This window comes from Orbicella faveolata, unplaced genomic scaffold (genome assembly GCF_042242905.1).
Source record: "Orbicella faveolata isolate gen_17 unplaced genomic scaffold, um_ofav_v1 contig_2, whole genome shotgun sequence".
Classification (NCBI taxonomy): Eukaryota; Metazoa; Cnidaria; class Anthozoa; order Scleractinia; family Merulinidae; genus Orbicella; species Orbicella faveolata.
The window spans coordinates 2239124-2266361 of NW_028301547.1; the positions used below are offsets into that span (position 1 = coordinate 2239124).

Here is a 27238-nt window from a genome sequence, read left to right on the forward strand (position 1 = left end):
CACAATAAGAGATGTCATAATATCCTGACTTCCTTTCCCTGCAGGCACAAGTAAGTACATGATAACGGTATCTTTGCGCCACTGGGAACATCCGTTTCCCTCCGGTAAATCCCATATGTGTAAACATAAACGAAAACGGGGTATCTTTAGGTTTCTTTTCTCTAGTAACGTGCTGTTCCCATGTGATCAGTGTTAGAATAAAAGCATGCCTTCTTAGCCAATCAGGTTGAAGGGATCTTCCCGCGCTTGCAACCGGTGTGTTTTTCCAGAACTTTGTACGAGATTGGCTGCGCGTTTTTGTTTTCCCGCGCCTGTCAACCTGCTTTCCCGCGCAACTAACTACAAAACGCAATAGACAGACAACAATGCCCAAAGGAAGACCACACTGATCGACAAACAAATGCATTATTGTATTTACATTTAAAGAAGAGTACATATACCATGTGTGAATACTAGAAGGCAGTTTCTGAAATAAATCTTTCTATAACTTTTTAATAATATTTCTGACGGATTCCGTAAAGATAGACACGAAATTTTGAAAACTATGCGAACTATGTGAACATTATAATTCCTAAAGAACTTCTGGTTTTTAACATTCACACACTGCAGACTTAAGATACCTACTGAAACAGATTTTATAGTCAAGACAGAGTGTACCTGGGTATTTAATTTTCCATACATTCGTAATAAATGTCTCTTTGGGCTAACAATATTTAAAAAAAAAGAAACAAATACATGGGAAACGAAAACCACAAATTACGGGTATAGATTTTTCTTGACTGACAACAGCTGAGGCTTTTCTCAACGTGTTGGCTGTTTGATAGTTTCTTGGTAGATCGGGGTTTAGACAACATCAAAATTCGTCGTGGAAGGATTGACCGAACTGCGTCACGTAACTTCCGGCAAAAATCTCATGGCTCATGACGAACTCGTCAGCGGTCAATTTCCCATCCTGAATACAAAAACAAATCACGATGCTATTAATTGATTGATTATCAAGATAACAGTTAACGTTTCGGCAGCTTCTAGATTGCGTGATTGTACACCATCAGATTGTCGCATCAGACTCTCAGAGTGTCACGCGGTCTGTCGGCACGTTAGACTCGAAGGGGGAAGTAAGCAAGGCAACCGATCTTTGTTATTCGTGCCCGTGTGTGCAATTTGAAGTCCACCACTCTTATTTCAGACTGAAGTTGGTCGCGTGCTCAAGAAAGTGCTAATGATTGGTTAAATTCATAAATAAGGTACACTATACTTCTAAAACTACATAGATTTCTCTGGTTTCGGTAGAAATTGTAGGTGTTGGAGTATTTGGTGGATATGGGTCTCTTGATAATCAACTCCTGTCACACGCTGTTACTCCACAAGGCATCTTACATAAAGACCTCAACAGAACTTCATCCTTTGGTCAAAACTCTTTACTGATCAGTCTGACAAACGTCTTTCGAGACCGACATGTTGCAAACTTAAGACACCCGTTTCTCTTGCTGATTTCAATAGCAGTTTTCTCGGTGAGAGGGAAGCTTCTTTTTTCTTGTTTCATCTTTTAGAACTGTACGGTAGTACACGAACATATAAAATTTAACTAGGTATTAAATACCTTGTTCATATCAGCATATTCTATTAAATGTTGAGCTTCACCCAGGGCCTTGTTGAAGTTTCGTGGTCTTCTCCATTCTTCTATTTCTTTCTGGGAAAACAAAAACGCAACAATTTTTCCGATGAATAAAAGTTTTGCACGTGCTAGATGAGTCAGTCAGAAGCTTACAGATGTAACATTGTCTTGTTTGGAAACACATTCTCGAGGCACCTCGTATACGTAAGTGATGGATTAAGCAAGGCTGGGTTTCTCATCTGCTTCTTGTCCAGTCCAAACAACTGGTATTGCCAAATAAAATCTAGGTATTCCAAGGGACTCTAATCGTACTTACTAGGTTAAGGTAGCCATCGTGGTCTACGTCATACTTCTCATTAAAATCCGCTATGTATAAGGAATTAAAAGTTGGCATATCTATGTACGCTGCAAGAGAGAGGAAAACTACGTTAGAAAACAAGGGAAGAATGTAAAAAGGATAAGACAGTGTACTTATTGAATGCTTGCTTTAACTCAAAACTATATTCTAAGAAGAATTTTTAAAAGCAATTTCAGAGTCAGAAGCAACACGAGAAAAGCATACATGAGACTGACTATGCAAATTGGTATCCGCTTCGCAGGACTAAACATATTTTATGCAGATGCTAGTGTGGAACAAATTCGTTCGGGAGGGCGGGAAAATGAGAGACCCTGGGGATGAGGTTGAGTATGGAATAGCATCAATTTTTACCTTGGAATAATTTAAAACTAATCTTGAAAGGCCGACGCCCGGAGCGCGTGCATGGTAAAATCAGTCAAACTACTCCGTAGAAAAAGGTAAGTATATTAAGGATAGCTCACCTAAATACTCGTCCAGAGAAAGGCGGCCATCGTGGTCATTGTCGTATTTATCCATTAATTCCTGCAAATAAGGTTTAATATAGTTAGAGATTTCCACTCCCATCGAGCTTGACAATACCGAATAGAGTCATTTTGGACAAAAACAGGTCTGACTTATTTACCCCCTGTTATGATTCGGAGCAAAAACGAGCCAAACTGGAAAGCCTAACTAAACATTTGCAATCCAAGACAAAAACATTCAAATTTGTTTACACCTACCACGGCAATATAAGGCAGCATGATTTCATGTTCTTTGGGATGATGGAAATACTCGTATTCTTGGCGGTTCAACATGCCATCTTTGTCTTGGTCGCTGTATCTCCACTTCTTCTTATCGTAAACAACGTACTTTTCCAGATTGGATCTTTCCCATCTGCTGTGCATATCTGTCAGGCAGCGAATAATCATTCGTTAATGATCCAGGAAATAAGGCTTGTTCTTCGGAAGAGATAACGAAGAATATCGAAAGAGACAATGGGCTATAGCTAATGCAAGTTGATAAAATATCAGGCCCCGTTCATAGTACGCCGCAGAAATTTGAAAACAGCGTTTTCACTCTGAAACGCATTACATGTTTCCGTCCACACTACGCTTGGGAAATCTAAAAACGCGACAATCAACGTTCATTTTGGATTTAAGTTTGACGAAAACTCGAGCAGGGAAATCACAAGATTCTCGTAACATCATCGTTTTCGAGAAGCTTCGTATCAAAATGTATTCCGTCTACACTAAAACGCAAAGCCGGCGACGACGTTTTAAATTCCTTTGGTTTGAAGAGCGTTTTCGAAAAGCTCTGTTTTCGTGACGGATTAGTGTGGACGGTAGGCCTAATAGTAGAACTAATATAAAGCTGGGAGTTCAAATTTCTCCGTCATAGTGTGGTCAAGGCCTCACTTTGGTATGAAATAAGATACAAAACACATATTTATGAGGCCAAGCTTGAACGAGGATGTGGGAAATAATACACGTTGATCTAAAATAGCCCAAGAATTTTAAGAAATTATTATCTCTTGTTAAGCAGACCGAGAAGAGCCCCTCACTCCTCTAGAGAAATGCGTCGTAGGATTTATTCTATAAAATGGCTACAACTGCAGTGTATTTGCCGGTGAAAAATAGCAATTGGTTACGGGCAAATTATAACGCAAACTGCAGACATGATGTTCTATAAATGTCGATACTTTTCTTAGCAGATACCAACCCTCCTCGGTGAATCCAAACGTCCTTGTCATATACTCCTTCCACGTGACCTTGTCGTTGTTATTCATGTCCAGATCTCTAAATATGGCGTCCACGTCCTCGTCAACAGTCCACTTCTGCATCTTGTGTCGAACCCAGATCTCTAGCTCGGCCTCCTCTACAAAGCCATCCTTATTGATGTCGATACGAGGCACTAACATTCTGGAGAAATGAAATGAGATGACGAAATCTTACCTCGTTTTGCTTTGAAAGGCAATCATGTCTTTCGCAACAATCAAATTACTCAGACGTTGTGTAACCGATGAAAATATTTCATACAAAAACATTTAAATGCAGGGCATCGCACGACACACAAAGGCTCTGAGGAGCTGCTTCCATATTTAATTTTTCGTAGAGGGTTTCTGCCATACCAGTTTGGTAACTCTGGCCGGCGGGAAAAATAGCGTTACTAATCATGCATTTCAAATTGTTACGACTTGATTCCATAAATCCCTAGAAAAATTCCAAAAAGTGCAGTCCAGTCGAATATCATTCTCCTATAACGCGCTTTTAACGAAGAACTGACTTTGAGGTGAACAAGATTTGGTGTGCAAATCAAAAAGGTAAAAAAACAACATCAGCGATCGAACCGAAAGAGGGAATAAAGTAAGCATAAATTTAAGTTCATTAGTTGAAGTAGAAAGATCGTTTTGGCCAGGCGACGAATTTTTCAAGGTTTTTTTCAAGGTTTTTAGTAACGCTTAAAATTAAACGAACCAACAAAGACTATTCAGGCGTAAAATTGAAAAGAACAGGTTCATTACACGTCGCTATGCATAAATTTACCTCAGTCCCAGAACAATTTTAAGCAATACCACTTTTGAATTGATCATGAGAAAATGCCTGATCGAGCCACAATCGATTTGTTTTTGCGAGCTACATAACAATATTATCACTCGTAGTTCTAAAAGCATTAGTTCTAATATGAAAAAAGTAAGCTTCTTAAATGCACAAGCAAGTAAAATCGCGGACACTAGTTACCTGTCATACAAGGACCAATGAGCAAGCGACTCGCTAAGATCTTGCTGCAGGTAAGGTACTAAGAGTACTAAGTTTGGATCGAGGTTCAATGATCATTGTAATGCACAAATCATTAAGAGAATTTTGAGAGACGCAACAGCGTTTGGAATATTTGCTCAGCTGTTTATTTGTTGAAGGAATAATTTATTTGGCATGTTAAAGAACCGCGCGTGGATTTTTTTTTTGATCAATTATTATTATAATAAATGAAAAAAAATATTGGAAAAGAAATCATCGGGTAGGGAAAAGTTGTTCGTTATCGTAGAGGTAAAGAAAAATATTTCTAGTCCTTTTATTTGACAGGCGATGATAATAAATACACAAACAGTACGAGGGGTTACGATCTTTAATAAACTCTCCGTTCTTGTTATATATATATATTTTTAGATTTTGCCGTGATTTAGAATTCTAATTGAATGTAATATCATTAATTCGATGAACAAGTTGCGATCGAAATAGATGATCGTAACGTTAGATTTGTTTAGAAAATTACAAATTCCAAACAAATCTTTCGTAATGGATCATACAGAAGTTTATCCACAATGTTGGGATTTTTTAGTTAGTAACACAGCGCCATTTAGTATTGGACGTTTACCAAATTATGGCGTCTTATTATAATCTTGATATCTATATTAGTGACTGTATTGGTTTGTAATTATTCCAGTTTTGTTTTTAAACAATGTATAGATTACCTGAGACGTCTCCTGGACTCCTGAGGGGAAAGTTTTTCAAACTCTTTAGCCAGCTTCTCTCCGAGAAAGGCGACGTGATCGTCGTGATTGCTATGTGTCTGTTGCCCGAAGCTGTGCTCAGAATGCGACACAGAACAGCTGAACAGTGAAGCGAGAACGACGAACAGAGAAAGAGAACGGCGCGGCTTCATGTTAAGACCTAGCTCAATTTCCATGCGTTAGAAAGTTTGTTCGTTGAAGAGTACGGAATCGATTACTTGTCTTGTTATTTACGCGGCCATGTTTAGCCAGCTGTGACGCGTGGTAGGACCACAGGTGCGCCACGTTCCCTAAGCAAAGCTACTGGTCCGTCGTGGACTGGATCCAGAGCATTCATGAAATCTGGTGCCCATTCCCAAGATCAGGCTGATCTGTCCGCTTCGTGTTTACGTTCCCTAGAAGCGTTCACGAATTTCTAAGACGTTTTCCTAAGCTAAACTTCTCTCGATTTGGTCTTGTACCTTTTTTTCAACCAAATGAAAACACGGGATATATATTCGACTACGGGTTGCAGCGACATATTCCAAACAGACCATATTGGTATTCTCGGTATTGAACTGGAACTGGCTTGCAACTGAGGCTAATACAGGGAGTCTATTCAAATGGAAATAACATTTCATCATCCATCAATCAGTCGCCTTTTGCCGCCACCTCTGCCCCCGCTAAATGTCTAGGATCCGAGATAGTATTTATCCCTTTTTAATGATATTCGCTCGCATGAGCCTCCATTGCAAGCTAGTACCAGTCCAATACCGCGAATACGAATATGGTCTATTAATTTATACTCTTGGCAAACCAAACTAGGAATGGGAAAGCTAATTTTCTGGTTGGAGTGAAATTATACAAGATGAGGGTAGACTAGAACTGAAATAAACTCCTTTTATTGATTTGTTTTTTAATTAAAAATATATTATCCGAGGATGTTAATATAACTAACAGTTGACCCTATAAATAAAGTCATCATTATTTTATTATTTAATAATTATTTATCATAAACGACAGTCGTATTCTAAAAACTGAAGTGCTAACCGTAAAGCTGGACTGTCTCTGTCAGGCACTTCGCATCTTTTTCCGACAACAGTATAAACTACTGTGTAAATACTTTTTCATTAAAATAATATAAATATAATATAACATATAATTGCTTCTTATTGCAAATAATAACGATAATGAAGATGAACATTGTTAAACCTCAGATTTTTGGCAGCTTTTGGCTCAACTTTTATCCGTTATAAATATCTTTAAAAACTAATATATTATAACATAATGTTTTCCGGTCAATAATTTAAATATCTCTGTGTTAAGTTACAATAATGATGCATTTCACACAGCGCATGAGCATTTACGCGGATATACTCTAGTCTGAAGGGCCCCGTTTGCTAGGCGGACGCTGACCGTCTGGTAATCCAGTTCCACACATGTTCTCTTGCCGTACTTTTTAAGGGTACTTTCACAACCGGTAAGCCCTGAAACTTTCTTACAAATGGGGAACGTTTTGACATCGCCGCTTGATAGCTGGACCGTCTGGTAGTTACCAGTGTAACAAGGGCCTAAAGAAGACCTCTTCTGTCTCAAAACAGGTCTGGCTTCGTTCAGTTGGATTATGTTATCTGAACTGAACTGAGACTGTACTGCTTCATGGCTTGATGAATCTTGTTCTGATAATCTAAGGACATCAGCTGGATTCTCTTCTCGTTCAGTTGGATTCTCATTTGTCTCATTCAAAATCGTGTTTAATTCTTCCACAGCTAAATCAAGCATTTTTTCAATGTTGTCGTTGCTGGTTGATGTGATAGCTCGGCCATTTCCACGGTGAAGAAAAACAGCGAGAATAATTGCAATAACCTGCGAGCCCAAAAACAACACTAAGATTGATTGTTTATTAATTATCAAGAAAGTTCAACACGTAATGTAGATCTAACGCCAAATTCTCACAACTCCTATTAGATGAAATCTATGGTGACATGTGAGGAGAATTAATACTTAATAACAGGGACCAAACAGTTAACTTGAAGTTGAGAAACAATCTTTGTGAAGAAGTTTGGTTTTTAGTATCTTTATAATGGATGTGATTAGGTCAATAGGCTGGAAGACGGATGAAAAATAATTTCTCCTTGAAAGTAAATTGTCAACTTAGCGTACAACATTAGTGTTCAGTTTGAAAAGTGCTCAGTTTCTTCCTTTTAAAATTAGATTGAATGGACTATTGGATAACTTTGAAGCATTTTGTGCGTTTATAAACAATCACAACGCATTCTTACCTTAATAATCTCCATGACTTAAGTTTCTCACGAACGTTTGCTTTGATATATGTTGCCTGTTCTTCTCGGGGAAGATTTGTTGAAGACTTTGATTTGATTCCCAGCAAGTAACCCTCCCCTTAAATACAATTCTCAGCGCTCCTGATTTGGCGCTGTAGCCAATGACAGGGAAAGTACTGAGGATGGTTCAAAATTACTTCATCTGTCAAAATTTATTTTGGAGACAGTTTCAACCTCGTGTATGTTACTTTACAGTTTCAGTAATAACGTATTCGATTCTTTAGATTTTGTAACGTTTGTAATGTTATAGCAGTGAATTGCTTTTAGCAACTACTTCCTTTAATTCCGGTAGTAAACTGAGAACAGGAATCTTAAGATAAAGGCCAATAAAATTGCTCCAGTTTGGAATATACGCACGAGGTATCATTGCTCAAGTTACACTGGAAGTATTTTAAGCTGAATCGCGCGTAACGATAGTCCAAAATAGTTTGACTTTTATAGATTTATTTATTTTAATATCATCTGAACTGTTTGTGTAACAAACTCTCCTTCTGCGGTTTTGTTATACCATAGCACCCACAGAATTCTGCGAATCTTGACTGAAACTTGAAGTTCTTTTGACAAAGACATTTTCTTAGTTTAATGGCAGGCAGGAGGGACCTGAATTCCAGTCCTTGACGCAAGGAAAGTTTTTGATGGTTAAATTGTTATTTTTAGATTTTTAGATGGGTAGTTACATAGCGTAGTTGTTGACAATCGCGCTGTAACATTACAAACTCCCTCTGCCTTGATTAATTATATAAATGTTTCCGTCCTTGCAGTTTTAAATTCTCACACAAATCAGAGGAGTTCATTAAATTGTACGACATACAGAAATCATAGCATGAAGGCGTCATCAGATCACTGAGAAACTTAGCAGAGACACACAAAATTGGATAAATTTTGGAAAGTTAAATTGCAAATATTACCGGCAAATATCCTTCACCGCAGTTTTCGAAACTGTAAACCATCCAAAAGCAAAAATAAACTTAATTCCTTTCAGTCTCAACATGATATCAAAATATGATACTCAGGTCAAATATTCTGATGGGATATACGATCCCGCCATGTAACTAGGTAAATAACAGCAACATGACTATTTGGAAATTTCCTTTTCGTTATAGCTATAAACTGAGTTTTCAGTTCTAGCAAGAACTTATTATAAACTCCAGCTCTAAAAAGAGATTAAATATTTTCGTTTAAATTGGGCGTCGCCTACTCGATTTTATTTTAATACAAGACACTTACGAGTTCCTAAGCCATGACGTCATTTTCGTGAATTTACATCCGGGTGTACAGTTGCTACATTGAAACAATTAAATTTTCTCAATTTAAACTCAATTTATCTCCTCATCCTGTCCTCTGAAATTCAGAAATGACCACATAGATCTAAAATTTTAATTTTATGCAAATTTAAACGCTTTTTATTTTGTATAGCAAGTGTAAGAATTGATGCTATTTTAGTTACATTTATGAGCGATGTCGGAAACGGAGGTCAGGCATGGGCTGCTACAATTTCCGTCCTCACATATTTAGCTGTATATTACTTTTTCTGCTTTGCTTCATTGCGTGACAGCAACGAGGGTCAGAGATGGGCTGCCATATGCGCCAGCTCTCACAAGAGTATTGTAAAAGCTCGACGGCGAGGTAAGTCAGGTACGGGCTGTTTCTGATCGGTCAATATTATTCTCGTTCCTTTACTATAAATTGGTTCTCTTTTCGCAAGCTTTGCAGTGGTGTGTTGGTGGGGCTGCCACAATGTCTTGGCTTTTGGCGCCTTTTTCGCCCCACCTTTGCTGAAAATGATAGTTTAATTACCATGGACATTGTAACAATTAACTTTTATTCGAGTTTCAATTAAAACCGCCACAGTATTTGAGTGGCCAAGAAATGCCAATTCACGAGTTGATCATTCGTTGTACATCACATCATCTTCAGCAAACTACTGCGACTCCCGAATTCAGCTCAGCACAATGTATCGGCATAAATGTTACTTTTATGCAAATTTAAACGCTTTTTATTTTGTAAAGCAAGTTTAAGAATTGATGCTAATTTGGTTTCCACTTTTCATCCAGCTCTGTAATTTAATAGGTATGAAAATAAACCGAGGAATGAAAGTGTCCTAGCTTATAATCCATCAAATGGTTTCGCGCGTCCGCGATTTGTCTAAACGTGTCACGTGACTGGATATGCCCCAGCTGAATCTGGGGAATATCTGAGGTGATATTCCCCAATTTTCAAAGCTGCGCGTGTTGGGAAAAATTTTTCGAAGGATACTAAACACAATAGCCTACATTTGGCGCGAAAATATGCACTGAAAATATTTGTTCTTGGACATTATCTGTTCTCCAAAGCTCACAGGTTTCCTTGAGCTACGCAAACGCTCTCGGAAAACCGTTTGCTTCTCGAAACTAATATCTTAGCATATTTTGCTCTAAATGGAGGCTATTGTCGAGTTATCTTGGTATAGTTAACTGGCTTTCGGGTGAGCGATTTGATATTTAAAATAATTATTTCACAAGTACAGGCGTTTCTGTAACAGGGGCGGATTCGGGATATTTCTTAGAAGGGGGTGCACCACTAAGGAATGGCGTAACTGACTGGTGAGGTAAACTAATTTTAAAAGCAAATATGTTATCTCATGGAGAGGGGGTGCGCAGCCCCTGCACCCTCCCTCCTAGATCCGCCCCTGTGGTATAACTACAATTAGGATATATGCCACAAGCGCGAGTCAGGTAATAATTCTTTAATCAAAAAAACAATCATGAAAGACCGTCAAATCTTGGTAATAATTTTTTCTAAACGAACGACTGGAAGGGATTAAGAAACGTACATAGAGAAATAATACCGAAAAATAAACAGTTATGAGGCGACTATGTGAGTGTAAAATAACATTCGTTCGACCTGTCTTGGGTGACTTTTCTTCTGAACCCACCTTTACCTATTATTATTAGTATTATTATTATTAACAGTATTATTATTCCTATTGTTGTTATCATTATTATTATTATTATTTATTATTATTATTATTATTATTATTATTATTTTGACTTAAAAGTTCTAAGGGGAACGTTTTTGGAGGAAACACTTATATAATTAAGACTGAGTCACGGTTGCTATCCATGTATTCCTGTTTAAAAACAGATATTAAAACTAGTTTTAAGGTGATTTTTGATTCAGGAGCATTTTCACTCATATCTGCAATCATAGTTAATAGAGGGGGATGGTTATGAAGCCCAGAAAACATCAAAGGAGCAAACAAAGATGGCAAGATTTATGTTAGAAGGTTCACGACAGTGCACAATCTTTTGTTTCGCACCCATACGCTATACATGAATTACGTGAGCAAAACGTTTCTATTGGTTAGTTTCTCAGCACGGAGTAAACAACAATTGTGTTTCGAGCACGGTCAAGGCTAGAAATGCAAACAAAATCCTTCAACGAAGAACTCTGTCGGTTTTCATAATCGTTCTCCTCTATCAATTATGATGCAATCAAACACAAAAAGAAAACAAAACAAAAACAGATTAAATAACTAAAATATAGAACTGGAGGTCTGAAAAAGACGTGAAAGTGCTTGTTTCCATATGCATTAACCTAACTCGGAACACGAGTATCTGCAACGAATTCACTACAAAGGGCTTGACTGAATCCACTAAGAGAAGGCTTAAATTCAGTATTTAAATCTAGTACTTAAGTACATGATTCTTCTTCTTCTTAAAACTGCCTACACTTTCCTAAGTTTCAGTTTCCTAATATATTCAGTGCTTTCTTCACCTCTCTTAAGCCAAGTTCAAGGACATATGTTCTGGTCCCAGTTTCGCTTTCAAATTTACGCCGAAGTTGTTTAATCCTTGCAACTAACATCATTTCATGTTGAGTCGGAAATGGACTCCGGTCTGCCTCAGTTAAACATCTGATTACAAAGATACTCTGATTGCATGCTTATTTCAGATGCGGTGATACGCAAACAAGCTGCCACTTCCTGCTCGAAAATGGCCCATAACTATGTTCTGAATCAATAAACAGTGTTTATTGATTCAGAACATAGTTAATAGAGGAAATGGTTAAGACTAGCCCGGTAAACATCAAAGCAGCAAACAAACAGGCTAAGACTTACGTTGGAAGGTCCTTGACCCTGCACGTCTTTTGTTTTATGCTCATTGAATATGCATGACTTACATAATCGCAATGCTTCTATATGGTCAGTTCTATGAACACTCAACCATCTTTTGTATTTTGCCAGGTTTTGTGCAAGGTCAACCCCCAAAATAGCCAACAATAAAATACAACAAAGAACTTTGCCAGGTTACAAAACCATTCCCTTTATTAATTTTGTTCAGAAACAGAAACATTTGCTTTCAATCTTTAACCATTATTTGCGCCATACCTGAAGCTCTCTTTACCCAGAAGATCCGGCTTTTCAGAAAATGAACGATTTGTTTATTTGCAGCCAAAGGTAAGTCACAGACGAATCTAATATCGATGAGCTCTTAATCAAGTGGAAAAAAGCATGAAACTTTAGTTTTTTGATAATTCCAGACGCCCACTATACGGCTGTACCCTTTGAAACGCGAACTGAGCTTAGGAGCTTTTTAATTTTTACATCCAACGTTAAGTAGATGTTTTTGAAAATAGAAAACTTTGGGCATAACACCTTTGCAAATTTCTCCTCTGCATGGCCGTTTCATCGGTAATGCACCTTTCAGCATCTCACGTATTAGACCTCATTGAAAATCATTGAAAAAATCATCGAATTCAACTGGCAAAAACAAAAAAATTGTCTCGGATCCTGCTATTTTCAGCCCACTTTACCCAAATCCTTTTGAATAGTCGAGTTCCTGATGGTACAGGAACATAAAGCTTCAGTGAAGCTTGAAGGATTCAAGGCTAGGTAAGGAGGATCGGTTTTCTAACAAGTAACCTCTTGAAGATAATTGCAGTCATGTGGCAAAAACATCATAGCAATTGTCCCGGTTCCTGCTATTTTCAGCCCACCTTTCCCAAATCCTTTTAAAATTCTCGAGTTTTGGTGATGTAGAGGCGTAAAGCTGCAGTGAAGCTTGAAGGATTCAATCAAGGCTAGGTAAGGATCGGTTTTCTCAAAAGAAACCACTTAAAGGAAATTGAAGTCATGTCGCGACATGACTATAATTTTAGCCCTTGTAGCAAGCATTGATGCTTAAGCTACATTCACTCTTATTAACTTTATATTTTATCAACCTGTCGTTTTACGTCTCTTTAAAACAAGTATAAAAGAACCTTCGTTGATTTATATATTCTGGTTCCAAATTCGCGTTCAAATTAACGTCGAGTTGTTTAATCCTCCCAATTTGCACCATTTCAGTATCGAGTCGGACACGGAATCGCTGCCTCAATTAAACATCGATCACAAGCATTTTGATGTATTATATTTTACATTAACATTTTACCATTTTAATGTATATCGATCGTTTTTTAAATAACTGTTATAGTAAATTTTAAAGTTATTGTTCCTGAAAAGCCCCAACGGGGAGGTTCAATGAAGTATCTATATATATATCAGCGTATGATTCTTATTTTAGATGCGGTGAGACCCAAACAAGCTGCCACTTTCTGTTCGAAAATGGTGTTTATGAATTCAGAAACAGAAACATTTGCTTTCAATCTTTAATCATTATTTGCGCCATACTTAAAGCTCACTTTACCCAGAAGATCCGGCTTTTCAGGAAATGAACGATTTGGTTATTTTCAGCCAAAGGTAAGTCGCAAGCGAAGCTAGTTTTGATGAGCTTTAATTAAGTAGAAAAAGCAATAAAACTTTACCTTTTTGATAATTCAAGCCGCCCACTTTACGGCTGTACCCTTTGAAACCCGAACTAAGCTTAAGAGCTTTTTAATTTTTACATCCAACGTTAAGAAGACCTTTTTGAAAATTGACAACATTGGGCATAAAACGTCACCTCCAACCTTGTTCACTACCCCCTAGGATGACGGTTTCTCAGTGTTAATCCTACGCAATGCTCCTTTCAGCATTTCTTTTAATAGACCCCGTTGAAAAGATCATTGAATCAAAGAGACAAAAACATCATAGAAATTGTCCCAGTTCCTGCTACTTCAGCCCACGTTTCCTAAATCCTTTTAAAATTCTCGAGTTTTGATGATGCAGGGGCATAAAGCTGCAGTGAAGCTTGAAGGATTCAAGGCTAGGTAAGGATCGGTTTTCTCAAAAGAAACCACTCAAAGAAAATTGAAGTCATGTCGCGACATGACTATAATTTCAGCCCTTGAAGCAAGCATTGATGCTTCAGCTACATTCACTCTTAGTAACTTCATATTTTATCAACCTGTCGTTTTACATTTCTTTAAAATAAGTATAAAAGTACCTTGGTTATCGTCGAAACGAAGTGATATTCTTTTTCCTACGCAAGAAAGTTTTAACGAAGAGAGACCATGAAGCTGGTAAAGTTCGCGTTGTCTTTGGCAATACTGGTGAGCAATTGTATTATTGATGTACTAATCAGTATAGATTTAGCCAAGCCTAAAAGTGGAGCTCCAGGGCCGAGTTGTTCAAAGCCCGATTAAGCTAACCCAAGATAAGCGAGAATTTCGATTTGAGTTTTGTAACTTTGCGGTGAGGTTTTCTGTATATTGTTTGACCCTCTATTATGAATTTAAATAATCTCAAACTACACAAAACAAAAGCCGTGAAAAACAGCTTTATACAAGACAAATTTATAATTTTGTTTTTTGTTGTTTATAAGTTTTAATCCTGGGTGAGGGTTAACCGGCGTCCGAACAATCCGGCCCAGGACCCCGTTTCTCGAAGGTCCCGCACCGGAAAAGCCTTCCGTAGCAAAATCTCAAACCCTATGATAACAGAGCTGTTTTATTCACATATACTAAATATGAACAGAGGCTCCCTTCATAAAAGAAGTTTCAGGCGTATACGAAACTGAAAATGGCTTTGCGGGCCCGAAAAGTTTCCGGGGCTTTCGAGAAACGGCTCCTGTTTACAACAAGTTCACATGACTTGAGACCGCTATCCAACCAAAAACCAGCACTTGGTCAGCTGTCAACCTCAAAAAACCACGAGGTCTCGTTGAGCTATAATTTGAGCCCGTGATATGGCCATGTGATACTGGTCAGCGAATACCTTGTTTTGACAGGTGTCAATTGACCATAACATGGATGTCCAATATCAAAGAAGGACGGTATAAAAAAAACAGTTAACAGCTGAAGTATGGCCGTCATCTATGGGATTCCACCGCCGTCGTCGTCGACGTCGTGCGTACGCGCCCACGAGCAATATACCGCTAGCGATGATAATCGTGAGAAAATCAATTCATAAGTATGGTGCTCCGCTTGGCGGCCCGAAAGGGCCGACGGAGCTCCGCTATTAATTTGTTTGATGCAGATTGAATAAATTAGGCATTAGGAAACCACCGAAACGCCCTGAGAAATAGAAAACATCAATAAAGAAGGTTAAAAGCATTTAAGAAAACTGTACGTTACGAAAAAATTTTATTTATTTTGTTTAAGCTGGACAATTTATTTGTAGAACATGCCCTTCAAAATACTATTAGTAAATACTACCATAATTAAATACTATTAGTATAGATAACCAAATGATTTCTAGTAAATTCTAAGTAAATTTTTCAAGGACTAACAATATTGCACGAGCATTCAAAACGCAGAAATTCACTGCAACGAGAGCAAATTCTTAGCTCTACTAAGCCCACCTCCACCAACAAGAGATCAAACTTTACTCTATCTTGTTTATTTCTCAGATTGATCTGACAAAGAACGGATATTCGACAGACCCAGCGTGGAAAACGCTGTCAGATCCAGGCGACAATGCAGACGAAGATGCTGGAGGTAGTCTGCATGTTAAACCAGCAACATTGCGGGCTAGTGCTCAGGCTTTTCTAACCAAGAGACGCACAATAGGCGAAAGAATGCGTTATGACGTCAGGTCGCTCCATCATTGCGTGAAAGGTGTGCACGTTTACCCTGGCAATGGCAGTCAATTCTACGTTCACTATATATGCCATACTCACAGCATACTGTGCGCGGACCATGGATACCTTAGGAACAGATGTGAGCCTAGTGGCTATGCTTACATTCCCGCTCTGAGAAAGACTGTTACATTGGGTTGTGAGTGTAAGGCTGATTGACGAGGGCGGGTACAAGAACATCATCATCATCATCATCATCATCATCATCATCGTAGTCGTCGTCGTCGTCATCAATAAAATAATAATAAACAAAACGGTGGCGAGGAGACCTCCAAAAACCCACCAGGGTTATAGCGTAGGTCCCCTCAGTTGTTAATATAGTGTAAATTTTAAAAGGTTTTCGTGCACGGCATGACCAATTCACCATTATTTAATTAAAAATGTAATGATTTTTCCTTAAAGTTGGAGAAGCTTGTTGAACTAGTTATAGATAATGGAAGAGAATTCCAAATTTTAGGGCCTTGTTAGAACTTTGTAAAGATGCCCTTTGGAAGCAACGAACTATAGCAATAGTAAAAGTGATATTGACAATTTCAAAACGGCTTTTAAAACGGAACCTCCCTTTAATGTTTATTTCCATCGACCACATTTTGACATCAACTGTGGTAAAATCAAGAAATGTTGCTTACTCATTTTAACATCGTCAAAACAGATTTTTCTGCATAGCCTGGTTCCTGTAGGCGATCTTGGGATAATGTTTTTAAAACAGGACATTCGTGCCTTGTCTTAATTTCAGGAATCCTGAACACTCGATCAGCCCTGCATAATGCATGCTTACATTCTTTCGTAAGCAATGCTTTTGATGGGAAAGATAGAATCTTTCATAGAAAGAAAAAAAGATATTTTGACACACTCTAGCATCCACAAGCTAGTATGTCCTCTTAAAATTCCAACTGAGAGGTAAAATGGAGTTCTGTTGAAGATTTAAAAAAGAAAATTAAACTCAGTATATTTTTTTTCGAATGGCATGAATTTTATAAAATCTCATTTGCATCATGAGTAATTGAATTTGACCCGAATAATGAGACAGTTATAGTCGCACGAAAGCCAAGAAGTTAAGTAGTACTTAAACCAAATCGCGTGGTACGCCCTGCAGGTATGTCCCTACCGTTTGACCAGTTGCACGACTCTATAGAGTTCTACCATTGACTAGACCTCTTCGTTATCACTCGAAGTGTTTGTAAAAGAGATGAATCAGCATCAAGTACTGAGTTACTTTATTTTACGGAAATGTGGCAAATTAAGCGAGAACGAAAGTTCTGTTCTTAAGGTGAACCCTTTTAAGAGTTATTTTTAGACATGGTATCCAGTTCTCCTGCGCTTAATGTTGCCACGCACGTTTCTCGGAAGAGAAAATGCCCATGGAGGCGCATTTCTGCTTTGTTATCAGTTTAGAATCTCGCCGATTTGAATTTGCGGCCATCATTTTCTTATTTGGGTCAAACCTCGCAGAAATTCGTAGGAATTGAATTAGCCTTTGGTCTTCCAAATAAAATTACAAACACAGTTTATTAAATAGATCAGTTCATTTTTACAAAATGTGTCTTCAACAAATATGGACTGAAATTTAAATACTAAAGACAGTCATGACGTATTATTTCACGCAGCGCATGATACGCTTTTAGCAAACACGCCCAACTGACTTGTGCCATCCTTCTTGTTGCTTGATATTGAACTGGTATAACCAGTGCGGTAAGAGAAACTTTCCAACAAATTGGGAATGTCATGCGCGGTAGGACCAAAGGTGCGGCACCAAAGCAAAGGCACTGGTCCGTTGTGGACTGGATCCAGAGCACTCAAGAATCCCGGTGCCCAGTCCCCAGATCAGTCTGATCTGTCGGTTTTGTGTTTCGTGAGCGTTACCCTCCTTCGAAGCGTCCACGAATTTCTATGACGTTTCTCGCTCTCTAACCTCCCTTGTGTGAAGAAAGAAGTGCAGTGTTTTCTTAAGCTGAAATACGTTTGGTCTAGTAACATTGTTTCAACCGAAACAAGTTATATATGTTGGACTGCAGCTTGCAGCGACAAAGTATTCCAAATTAATTTCTCCTCTTGACAAACCAAACTAGGACTGGGAAAGCTAATTTTCTGGTTGAAATGAAATCATACAAGATGACGGTAGACTGGAAGTCAAATAAACTTTCTCTTTAATGACCTTATTTAATTAAAAAGATATTTTGCTAGGATGTTATAACAACCTTTTGTCTTGTTGACCTAATAAACAAAGCCATTATTATTTTATTATTAAATATTTATTTATCATAAATAACAATCGTACTCTAAACACTGAAGTGCGAACCATGAAGCTAGACTGTGTCTGTCAAGCACTTCTCATCTTTTCCCGCCAACAGCATAAACTGCTGTATAAAATCTGTTTGATTAAGATAATGTATATGTAATATAACATCACTAGTCTTATTGTAAATAATAAAAGCAATGAAGATAAACACTGTTAAACCTCAGATTTTTCGCAACTTACGACCTTCAAAGTTAAACCTGCTGATTGATTTAATATTTTTGTTAGGTTTGAAGTTAATCAATATTTAGTTGTGCCAAGGCTACCTCAACCGTAGAACGACCCCACAGCAGACTGGAAAGCTGCCATGAAAACTACCGCTCAAATTATTTCTTAAGAGAATTTCTGCAAAGCTCTACTTTGCGGTCAATTTTACTTAACATAGTTTCGTTCTGCATCGTTTTAATCCTTAATAAATTCATTAAAGTCGGTTGCCGAAAACAAAAAGTATACCTGGGTGTCTTACTTGAAAAACTGCTGGGCCAAAAGCGAAATTTACCCAGGCAGATTTGATGTAACAGTGTTGACCCTCGCGGTCTTTGCGTTGTTAAAAAGATGTTAGAGAAGCTCAGCTTTAGAATACGTTATAAATATCGTTAAAAACTAATATATCGTTATAAATAATGTTTGCAGCTCAAATATCCCTGTGTTCCTGACGCAGTGTAAGTTACAATCATGATGCATTTCACACAGCGCATGAGCATTTTCTCGGATATACTCTTATCTGATTGGCCCCGTTTGCTAGGCGGACGCTGACCGTCTCGTGATTCGATCCCACACATTTTCTCACGCCGAACTTTGCAATTGAACTTCCACAACCGGTAAGCGAAACTTTCATACAAATGGGGAATGTTGCGAGTCCACCGCCTGCCAGCTGGACCGTCTGGTGTTTGCCAGTGTAACAAGGGCCTAAATGAGACCTCTTCTGTCTCAAAAGAGGACTGGCTTCCTTCGGTTGGATTATGTTATCTGAACTGAACTGAGACTGTACTGCTTCATGGCTTGCTGAATCTGGTTCTGATAATCTGAGGACATCAGCTGGATTCTCTTCTCGTTCAGTTGTCCTCTCATTTGTCTCATTCAAGACCGTATTTAATTCTTCCTCAGCTAAATCAAGCATTCTTTCAATGCTGCCATTGCTGGTTGATGTTATAGCTCGGCCATTTCCATGGTGAAATAAAACAGCGAGAATAACTGCAATAACCTGCGAGCCGAAAAACAGTACTGTGAGATTAACTGTTTATTAATTATCAAGAAAGATCAACACGTAATGTAGATCTAACGCCAAATTCTCACAACTCCTATTAGAAGCTGAGAAATCTATGGTAACATGTGACGACAATTAACACTTAATAACAGGGACCAAACAGTAAACCTTAAGTCGAAAAACAATCTTTGTGAAGAAGTTTTGGTTGTTAGTTTCTTTATAATAGTTGTGATTGAGTCAGTAGGCCGGAATGCGAATGAAAAACAATTTCTCCATGAAAGTAAATTGGCAATTTAGCGTACAACATTACTGTTCAGTTTGGAAAGTGTTCAGTTTCCTCGCCCTTTTAAACTTAAAATTAGATTGAATGGACGTCGGATAACTTTGCAGTTTTAGTGTGCGGTCATAAACGAGTATAACATATTTTTACCTTAATAATCTCCATGACTTAGTTTCTTAACAACGTTTGCTTTTATATATGTTGTCTGTTCTTCTCGGGGAAGATTTGTTGAAGACTTTGATCTGATTCCCAGCAAGTAACCCTCCCCTTAAATACAATTCTCAGCGCTCCTGATTTGGCGCTGTAGCCAATAGCTAGACAGGAAAACTACCGGAGATCATTCAAAATTACTTCATCTGTCAAATTTATTTCGGAGAGCGTTTCATCCTCGTGTATGTTACTTTACAGTTTCAGTGATAACGTATTCGATTCTTTACATTTTGGCAACGTTTGTAGTGCTATAGCTGTGAAGTGCTTCTAGCAACTACTTCCTTAATTCCGGTAGTAAACTGTGAGAAACATTTTTAAGCTAAGAGCCAATAAAATGACTTCAGTTTGGAATATACGTACGAGGTATCACACTGCTTAAGTTACACTGGAGATATTTTTAGCTGAATCGCACACAACGAAAGTCCAAAATAGTTTGACCTTTAAAGATTTATCTATTTTAAAATTATCTGAACTATTTGTGTGATAAATTCTGCTTCTGTGGTTTTGCTGTCACATAGCGTCCACAGAATTTTGCGAATCCAGACTGAAAATTTCATTCTTTTTTTTTTATTTCTTTAAATTCTCTCGATCAGTTTACTAGCAGGCAAGAGAGACCTGAATTCCAGTCCGTGGAGCGAGGAAAGTTTTGGATTGTAAAGTTGATATTTTTAAATTTTGCATGGGTATTACATGACGTAGTTGCTGATAATCGCACTGCAACATTACAAACTCCCTATAACTTGATCAGATAAACGTTTTGGTCTTGGCAGTTTTAAATCAGAAGAGTTCATTAATAATACAGAAGTCATAGATTCAAGGTGTCATGAGACCACTGGAGAACTTAGAAGTTAAATTACAAATATTACTTTGTCTTTCAAACATCCTTCATCGCAGTTTTCGAAACTGACCCTAAAACTATCCGGAGGCAAAAATAAACTTCGCTTAAGTCTTAACATGATATCAAAATATGATACTCAGGTCAAATATTCTGATGGGATGTACGATCCTGCCTTGTAACTAAGTTAATAATAGAAAGATGGAAGAAACTGTTTCGAAAATATAGTTATAAACTGAGTTTTCATATTTTAGCAAGAAACAATTATGGAATGTAGGTCTTAAGGGAGATTAACTCTTCTCGTTTAATTAGACGTCTCAGTTACTCGACTATATTAAGTGGCCAGGTGATGACGTCATTTTCGCGTATTTATATTCGGCTTCTAAACGACTGAATTTTGTCTTAAATTTGTTTCAAACTGTTCATCTAATCCTCTGAGATTTAAAAGTCACTGGAGTTGAAAATGGCTTGATCTAAACTGTTAAACGTCAATCTAAGACCGCCCCGTTCACCGTTTCGGGACATTTTTAAACCCGCAACTTTTTCTTTGCGGATTCAAAAATTTTCTCGTCCTTACGTAACGTATTCAAATCGGATTCGCCTGTCCACACGCATCCGATGGTATTCGGATTCACTCTACTGTTTGGTAAGAGACTGTTTGGTAAGAGACTGGACACGATTTTGCTACGTCATCGGATTCGAAAATATCCGGATTCACCATCCACAAGTTATCGGATTCGTTGCGGATTTATTTTTTTTCACTCTGGAGAGCGGATTCAAAAATATCCAGATTCGCTGCCGAATCCGCCGGGTGCGTGTGGAGGGAAGCCGTGTCCGAAACGAAAAAGTTGCGGATTCAAAAATATCCGGATGCATGTGGACGAGGCCTAAATGTTAATTTTATACAAATGTAAATCAATTTACATTTTTGAAAGAATAAGATTACGAATCGATGCTACTTAGTTTGGTTTTAAGTTATTTTCTAACTCTGTAATTTAATGGTTATGAAAATACACTAAGCCTATCCTATCTTATCCTAGCTTATCTTTGCATCTGGTTTTCTTCACTAAATTTTAGAATGAACGAGCCTGGCAAAACAGTCATAGCTTGGCTTTTTACTGATAGACCAATTTGATATTTACAACAATTGTTCTACGAGTTCAGACATTTAGATACTAATGAATTGACTTAAATCATGATATACCCACCAAGCACGAGTCTTATAACAGTTTTATATATAAAAGACAACAACCAATGAATATCGTAAAATCGTGCCCATTTTTTACGAAAGAAAAGACCGACAGGAGATAACTGACCATACTGACTGAAAAACAACGCCTTTTAAACCAATCAAAACTCTGGAAATGCATTATTCAATGTTTAACATTTATCAACCTGATAGGTGGTCCTCGGTTATAGTTACATTTTTATGTTTATAAAGAGCTCACTTACAGTTTTCAACCAACAGAAATGATCCCTCACCAGTCGTACTGGTTATAAGATGGAATAAAAGTTCAAAGAAGGTTTTGATTTTATCAATACATGATGTTCTTTTAAGGTTCGGGCATCCCTGGTTGTAACTAAGATTTCATGGTAAATTCACATTCCTTCGGCAACATAATTCAGAATTTAGCTATAAAAAGCGAAGGATTTGTCATAAAAATCCCCACCAGTCCCTGCACTTCCCTTCTCTTAGTATGTTGGCATTAACAGTGGCATGAATCAGCGGAGTGCTACGGGGGATTTATGCTACGAACTGTGTTCGGGCCAGTGCCTGTCGCTCGTGATTGGTCCAAACACGTCACGTGACTGAATATGCCCCAAGCTAAAACTGGGTTATATCCAGGTGATATTGCCCAATTTTTAAATCGCACATGTTGCGAAAAATATTTGACGGATAATAAACACAATAGCCTCCACTTGGCTTTGAAAATATGCTCGAACATATGTCGTCGGACATCATCTGTTCCGGGAAACGAACATGCAATTTTCTGAAAGCGAAGTTTACAGTTTCCCTCGACCTTCGCTCTCGGAAAACTGTTTGCTTCCCGGAACAGAATATGTCCAAGGAACCATATCCGAACATATTTTCACACCAAAAGGAGGCTATTGTTCATTGTTGTTGATTATTTAGCCTTAAGAAGACTAATGTACACACTACGATTTATCCGTCCGACTTTTTGCATTATTTGATTTGCTTGGATGCCCAATTTGTAATATATTTTCTGAAAAAAATCGGGTCGATTGTTATCTGCCCAATCGTTTTCCAACCAAATGTTGGCCAAAGCGGAGCGAAAAATCGTAGTTTATGAATTACTGAGTTAAATCCCCTGGGTTTTCCTTTAGATCTGTTTTAGATTGATTAATCAAACGCTCCTTTACGCCAGGACAAGCATCTCTATGCAAGCTCAGAGTTTATTGTGATGGTTTTCATTGGGTAAACAAGACATTTACGTCTGCTCGCCGCGCTCAACATCTATTCGTAGGTACTTTGGTATCTTTAAGTTCAGTTCGTAGATCTGAACTTGGTTCAGGGGGAGAAGCAGAGGAAGGTTCATGTTGTGTAATTCGTTCATCATTGCGGGATTACTTGATTTATCGGCATTCCCCGGTTTTGCCCGCTCACGTTTTTTCCTGCCCAAGTCTTTCTTCACGTGTGTTTAGACGTGATCTGATATATAATGACCTTGTTTTGTTCCAGATTATTGGCGTCGGTGGAGTCCGCCATCATTTGAAAGCATCGAGAATGACTCGAACGTACTATTTACTTTTAAAGCACTGTTAATATCGTGACTTCATTGTAAAGCTTGTCTCATATTCCATCGGCCCTTCCTAGTTTATTTTTTATTTAATATCACCGGCATGTCACTGAAACAGATTATGACGCCTTCCCTGACCGCAAGACGAAGATCCCTGGTAAGAGTATGTAAGGAATGCTAGGAAAATTTCCTACCATTTCTCTGCGGTACCTACTTTTTTTTTTTACGGCATATGCTTTATTTCAAAATACAAACATTATTTACAAACATACATACAAACTACTTACAAGACCAACAAACATTGCAATTCAGTTCTATTTAAATGTTCCAATATCATTTTCATTACCACCTGCACAAGGGAAAAGAGATATCTACCCTTAAAACACCAAATAAATAAAACTAATTAGACTAGAACGGTGCCCTTGAAGGAGCATCTTCTTTATGATATTTAACTATTACATGAATTTTAATCTATGTTTTCAACATTATATTTTGTGTTTAATTTATTGACAAAATCAGAGAGAGTAATTGATCTATTGTGGAGTTTGCTGGTGTATATGTAATAGCGCATATACAACATGGTATAATTGAGTTTTCTTAACAGAGTTTTGTTTGCAATTGAAGAGTTGGGAAAAAGGCCAAAGAAAGTATCTTTTACAGACGGGTGTTGATTAGTATAATTAATGTTATTGAACCATTGAATAACTCTTCGCTGGAAAACTTTTGAGAATTGGCAGTTGATAAAGGTATGTTCGATGGAGTCTTCATTTCCACAATATAAACAATCACTATCTTGTTTGATACTAAAGCGGCATAATTGGTGACTATAATTCTATGTAAGAATTTATAATGGCATTCTTTTGATTTATTTTCTCTGCAAATATGTTTTGCCAAATTGAAGGTACTTATAGTAGAACCCCCGTACGTCCTGTCATGCAAAAAAAGAAACACTGTTAAACCTAAGATTCGTGGTATCTAGCAATTTTCAATTTCAAACCTACTTGATTGATATAATTTTCTTGTTTTAAATCTATCTTAGAAGCGGCCGGCTGTTTTCGCCAAGATGCGGCGGAAGGGAAGTTGTCTTTCCTGATGCTGGTTATTCAGTTGATTGAAAACTGGGTTGAACTAAAAAAGAACGACCTCAGAAGGATTACCGGAATGTTTTCCTTTGACATGATTAAATTATATTTCTAAATTCATTGAGGTATACTAAGCAATTGTTGAGAATGAAGTGTACCTGAGCGTCAAAGCGAAAACATCAACCACATTCACCCTAGCACAATTAACAGTGTTTACTTTTCTTAAACAATACCACAGAAGCCCAGCTTCTACGGTCTCTAATAATTTTCTAATAAATATCGTTGAATACTCTTAAACTGTCGCAGTTTTAAATAATGTTTGCAAGTCAATAATTTAAATATCCGTGTGTTCCCTGACGCAGTGTTATGTTACAATCGTGACGTATTATTTCACGCGGCGCATGAGCAACTTTGAGCAAATACGCCCAACTGATTTGTGCCATCAACACCGCGGATGAGAATCGACGTCAATGACGCCACACATAACCTCTTGCTGTTCTTGTTGCTTGATATTGAACTGGTACAACCGGTAAGAGAAACTTTCCTACAAATGGGAAATGTTGCAAGTGCACCGCTTGCCAGCTGGACCGTCTGGTAGTTACCAGTGTAACAAGGGCCTACGTAAGACCTCTTCTGTCTCAAAACAGGACTGGCTTCCTTCGGTTGGATCATGTTTTCTGAACTGAACATTTCATGGCTTGATGAATCTGGTCCTGATAATCTAAGGACATCAGCTGATTTCCCTTCTCCTTCAGTTGTCCTCTCATTTGTCTCATTGAAAATCGTGCCTAATTCTTCCTCCGCTTAATGAAGAATCCTTTCAATGCTGCCGTTTGTGGTTGATGTGATAGCTCGACCATTTCCGTGGTGAAGAAAAACAGCGACAATAACTGCAATAACCTGCGAGCCGAAAACCAACACTATGAGATGAACTGTTTATTAATTAACAAGAAAGATTGACATCTAACCTCTCCTTACAAGATGAATACACTGTTAAGTAGTCAAGTGTTGAGAATAAAGAAAATCGTCAAGTAAATAAATCTAATTGTGTTGGTCTATGGCCAAATTCTTAGAACTGTCATTGGAAGAAATCTATGGCAAGCTGTAAAGAGAAGTGATCTTCTAAGACCTAGTAACCAACAATTGACTTATCGTGATCTTGAGATGGCGTTTCTTCACTTTAAAATGAAGAGACACCATTTTGAGATCATGATAAGTCAACTGTTAATTTTATAACTTTTTTGACTGAGAAACAAAAAGAAGAGAATTTAGGACAATTTCGTATGTCGACGAAATTCTAAAATATTGTCCAAAGTATTTGATCTGAATCAATACAGATTATCAACCAAGTCATTTCAGTCATCAACAACCAAGACTTCTTCTTACCTTAATAATCTCCATGACCTATTTCTTTTGTGGCTTTTCGCTAACTTGTATATATGTTGTCTGCTGTTATGTAAAGACTTGTTGTGATATCCAGAACTATCCCCTTAAATACGATTTTCAGTGGTCCTGATTTGGAGTTTTAGTAAATAACTAGAAAGGGAAACAAACATTACTTCATCCGCCAGTTTTATTCTGTTCATCCTGAATGTTTCTGTACGGCTTCACTGATACAGTAACCGATACCTTACATTACAACAGTGTTTGTAATGTTCTTGCTGTGAAGTGCTGTCAGCAACGATTCCCTTAGGATCCGGTAGTAAACTAAAAATACACGATATTCCAGGGCCAATGAAATTGCTCCATTTTGGTATATACAAGGAACTACTGCTGAACGAGGATATTTTAAGTTGAATCGGGCACCCAGCCAAAGTCTTAAATAGTTTGACTTCTTCTTTACACCTTTACCGAATCATCTGATTATTTGTGCTATAATCTCTTCTTCCGCCGTTTTATTGCATCCCTTAGGCGAAAAAAATAACGTTTGTTAACTTTTTTCTGCCGAGATAGTTTTTCTCTTTTTTTCACTGGATTGCATAGTTATTAATGCACTCCAAATCTTACTTACCTTAAAATTGTATTTACTTAATAGCATTTTGAGAATCGTTCCTGAACAAGCGAGATTCTGATGCCAGGAATAATTAGTACATGAGAGTATTAATCCTCATACCGTGAAATCATAGGGGTGCATTAAATCATATTTGATACTGGAATCATGGGTTGAAGAATTTATCATGACAACTAGGAAACCTAAATAACACACACGTTTTAATTATTTACAAAATTGAATGTTAAATTGCAAAAGTTAGTATATTTCACAAATGTCCTTGGTGGCAGTTTTCGAAACTGTTAACCAACCATAAACAGAAACACACTTTCGCAAGTCTTGAATATCAAAATATAATACTCAGGTCAAATATTCGGATGCGATATACGATTCCGAATTTAGCTAAGAACGAGACAGCTCGATGAAAGGACCTCATTCTAAATTACACTTCTCTATTTTCATTTCAGTTATTATCTGATGTTTTCAATGATAGCATGGATAGTCCAGCTCTTAAAAGAGATTATAAGTATGTTTTTCATTTTTTTTAGGGGATCCTCAGTCCAGGACATTCAAGACCAGTCATTTTCGTGGATTAACATTCTACAACAAAATTGTCACTAATATTGGAGCAACTGCACACAGGTAGCCAGCTACTCGCTATCTATAGCAGAATAGATAGTGAGCAGTGCAGCCAATAAGAAAACGGCATTCTTGATAGAACGCTAGGCAATTTATACAAAAACAAAATTGCTTCTGATCCTCGATAACAAATTTTGGAACGCAACTATCAATTAAAAAATGACTGTGACTTAAAACAATGGA

The 27238-nt window shown here is 37.6% G+C and overlaps 2 protein-coding genes across 2 annotated transcripts; one reads left to right on the top strand and one right to left on the bottom strand.

Moving 5' to 3' along the window:
* Positions 1–391: 391 nt before the first annotated feature.
* On the bottom strand, positions 392–5733 carry LOC110058223 (calumenin-A-like). The gene is made up of 7 exons (XM_020764821.2): positions 5422–5733; positions 3672–3871; positions 2693–2859; positions 2435–2495; positions 1932–2020; positions 1601–1690; positions 392–952 (listed from the first exon to the last, which is right to left on the bottom strand). The coding sequence occupies exons 1-7, from the start codon at positions 5634–5636 to the stop codon at positions 854–856; spliced, it is 921 nt and encodes a 306-aa protein (XP_020620480.2). The 5' UTR covers positions 5637–5733; the 3' UTR covers positions 392–853.
* Positions 5734–14073: 8340 nt separating this feature from the next.
* Positions 14074–16296, top strand: LOC110058231 (uncharacterized). The gene is made up of 2 exons (XM_020764829.2): positions 14074–14231; positions 15530–16296. Exons 1-2 carry the CDS (start codon positions 14193–14195, stop codon positions 15914–15916), a joined length of 426 nt encoding a protein of 141 aa, XP_020620488.1. The 5' UTR covers positions 14074–14192; the 3' UTR covers positions 15917–16296.
* Positions 16297–27238: the final 10942 nt, after the last annotated feature.

Coding starts and splice junctions, on each gene's coding strand:
- LOC110058223 (XM_020764821.2), bottom strand. CDS start 5,636: ATGGAAATTGAGCTAGGTCTTAACATGAAGCCGCGCCGTTCTCTTTCT. Junction 3,872..5,421: donor GAGTCCAGGAGACGTCTCAG/GTAATCTATACA, acceptor TCATTTCTCCAG/AATGTTAGTGCCTCGTATCG. Junction 2,021..2,434: donor TTCTCTGGACGAGTATTTAG/GTGAGCTATCCT, acceptor TCTCTCTTGCAG/CGTACATAGATATGCCAACT.
- LOC110058231 (XM_020764829.2), top strand. CDS start 14,193: ATGAAGCTGGTAAAGTTCGCGTTGTCTTTGGCAATACTG. Junction 14,232..15,529: donor CGTTGTCTTTGGCAATACTG/GTGAGCAATTGT, acceptor TTTATTTCTCAG/ATTGATCTGACAAAGAACGG.